The sequence below is a fragment of the Frankliniella occidentalis genome, unplaced genomic scaffold (assembly GCF_000697945.3).
Source record: "Frankliniella occidentalis isolate FOCC.00 unplaced genomic scaffold, Focc_3.1 Scaffold179, whole genome shotgun sequence".
In the NCBI taxonomy this organism is placed as follows: domain Eukaryota; kingdom Metazoa; phylum Arthropoda; class Insecta; order Thysanoptera; family Thripidae; genus Frankliniella; species Frankliniella occidentalis.
In genome coordinates this window covers 17666-19135 of record NW_026267305.1, presented here as the reverse complement: position 1 = coordinate 19135, position 1470 = coordinate 17666, and the positions used below count along the sequence as shown (strand labels likewise).

Genomic DNA, 1470 nt, shown 5'->3' with positions numbered 1-1470 from the left:
AGGATAAAAATGTCCCGCCCTCCCAAGTCGGCCCAGGGCGTAAGTGGCCAAGACTTTCCGAAAAAGTGTCCCGCCATCTTTTGATATGTTGTTCCCCAGGTCTAATAACGCATTTCTGGATGGTTAATTTTTAGTACTTTTTTTAGAAAAAATTGAAAATTTTGACTAAGTTTTTTTTTCTGGCCAACTTTTTTTCTGGCCAACTTCAGGCAGGTGGAAATGCAGTGCATGGAGCACGTCGATAAGCATGTCTCTCTTCGTTACCCCCTCTTGATCAATCATGTTCAACAAACGCAATACCAAGCGCTTTCTATAAAAATACTTGAAATTATGGATGACGCCTTGGTCAAGAGGCTGTAGCATAGAAGTGCAGTTTTTGGGGAAGAACTCCACTCGAACGTTTGTCAAAAATTGCAGGTCTGCAGGGTGCGCAGGGCAATTGTCGATGAAGAGCACGACCTTGCGGCGTCGGGCCCTCATCCGCCCGTCCACCTGCTTCAACCAATTTACAAACTCTGCCCCAGTCATCCACGCTTTCGCCTGAGACTTGTAGGGACAGGGATAGTCCTGACACCCCTGAAGCAGCGAGGGGTGACGGACTTCCCTATAACAAGTGGCGGGAGCTTGTCCGAGCCGTCGGCGTTGGCGGCCAGGAGCACCGTCAGTCTAGCCTTGCTGCCCTTGCCGCCGTGGTCATCGTCGTTCCTTAGAACCATGGAGCCCCCAGGAAGAAGGTTGTAGAATAGTCCCAGTTCATCTGCATTGTAAACGTCCTGTGGGTTGTAGCCCTCAATCTTTTGAGGCAAGATGTCCTTCTTCCACGTGTTCACCGTAGTCATATCCACGTCCGCACTTTCCCCATGGAGCTTCTTGCACAGCACGTTATTGCGACGCCGAAACCTCGTCAGCCAGCCGTTTGAAGCCTTGAAATTCGGGAAGTCGTACTTCTTTGCGATCTGCTTCGCGCGAAGAGACATTAAGGCGCCTGACACCGGGATCTTGCGATTAAGGGCCTGCCTCAACCACTCGACGAGCTCATTTTCAATGACCACGTACTTGCCTTGACGCACCCGCATTCTCTTCTTACAGTGCTTGCTGCCGGCATTGGCAGCCGCCTCTTCAATCTTTTTCCGGTTTTTCAGGATGGTAGAGAGGGTTGACACATTCTTCAACCCTAGCTCCTGTGCCAGCTGCTTGAGAGTCAGTGGCCCCCTAGCATCATACCTCTTCCAAATTTTCAGCTTCCCTTCGAGAGTGATTTGAGTCCGTTTGCCGGCTCGAATCACCCCCGGAATGGCCGGCGGATTCCTTGGGGCTCTTGGAGCCCTTGGGGCTCTTGGGGCTCTCGGAGCCATGATGATGCGTTGATGCGCCCCACACCGCACAATTCACCAAAGATCGACTGACTGACTTCAACACAGGCGAGACACAGACTGGGCGTTTGTTGACAACGACGATGTGAAGGGGGGC

The 1470-nt window shown here is 51.8% G+C and overlaps 1 protein-coding gene across 1 annotated transcript; it reads right to left on the bottom strand.

The window, feature by feature from the left end:
• Positions 1–524: 524 nt before the first annotated feature.
• On the bottom strand, positions 525–1470 carry LOC113201821 (tigger transposable element-derived protein 4-like). The gene has a single exon (XM_026415751.2). It carries the CDS (start codon positions 1353–1355, stop codon positions 525–527), a length of 831 nt encoding a protein of 276 aa, XP_026271536.1. The 5' UTR covers positions 1356–1470.

Coding starts and splice junctions, on each gene's coding strand:
- LOC113201821 (XM_026415751.2), bottom strand. CDS start 1,355: ATGGCTCCGAGAGCCCCAAGAGCCCCAAGGGCTCCAAGAGCCCCAAGG.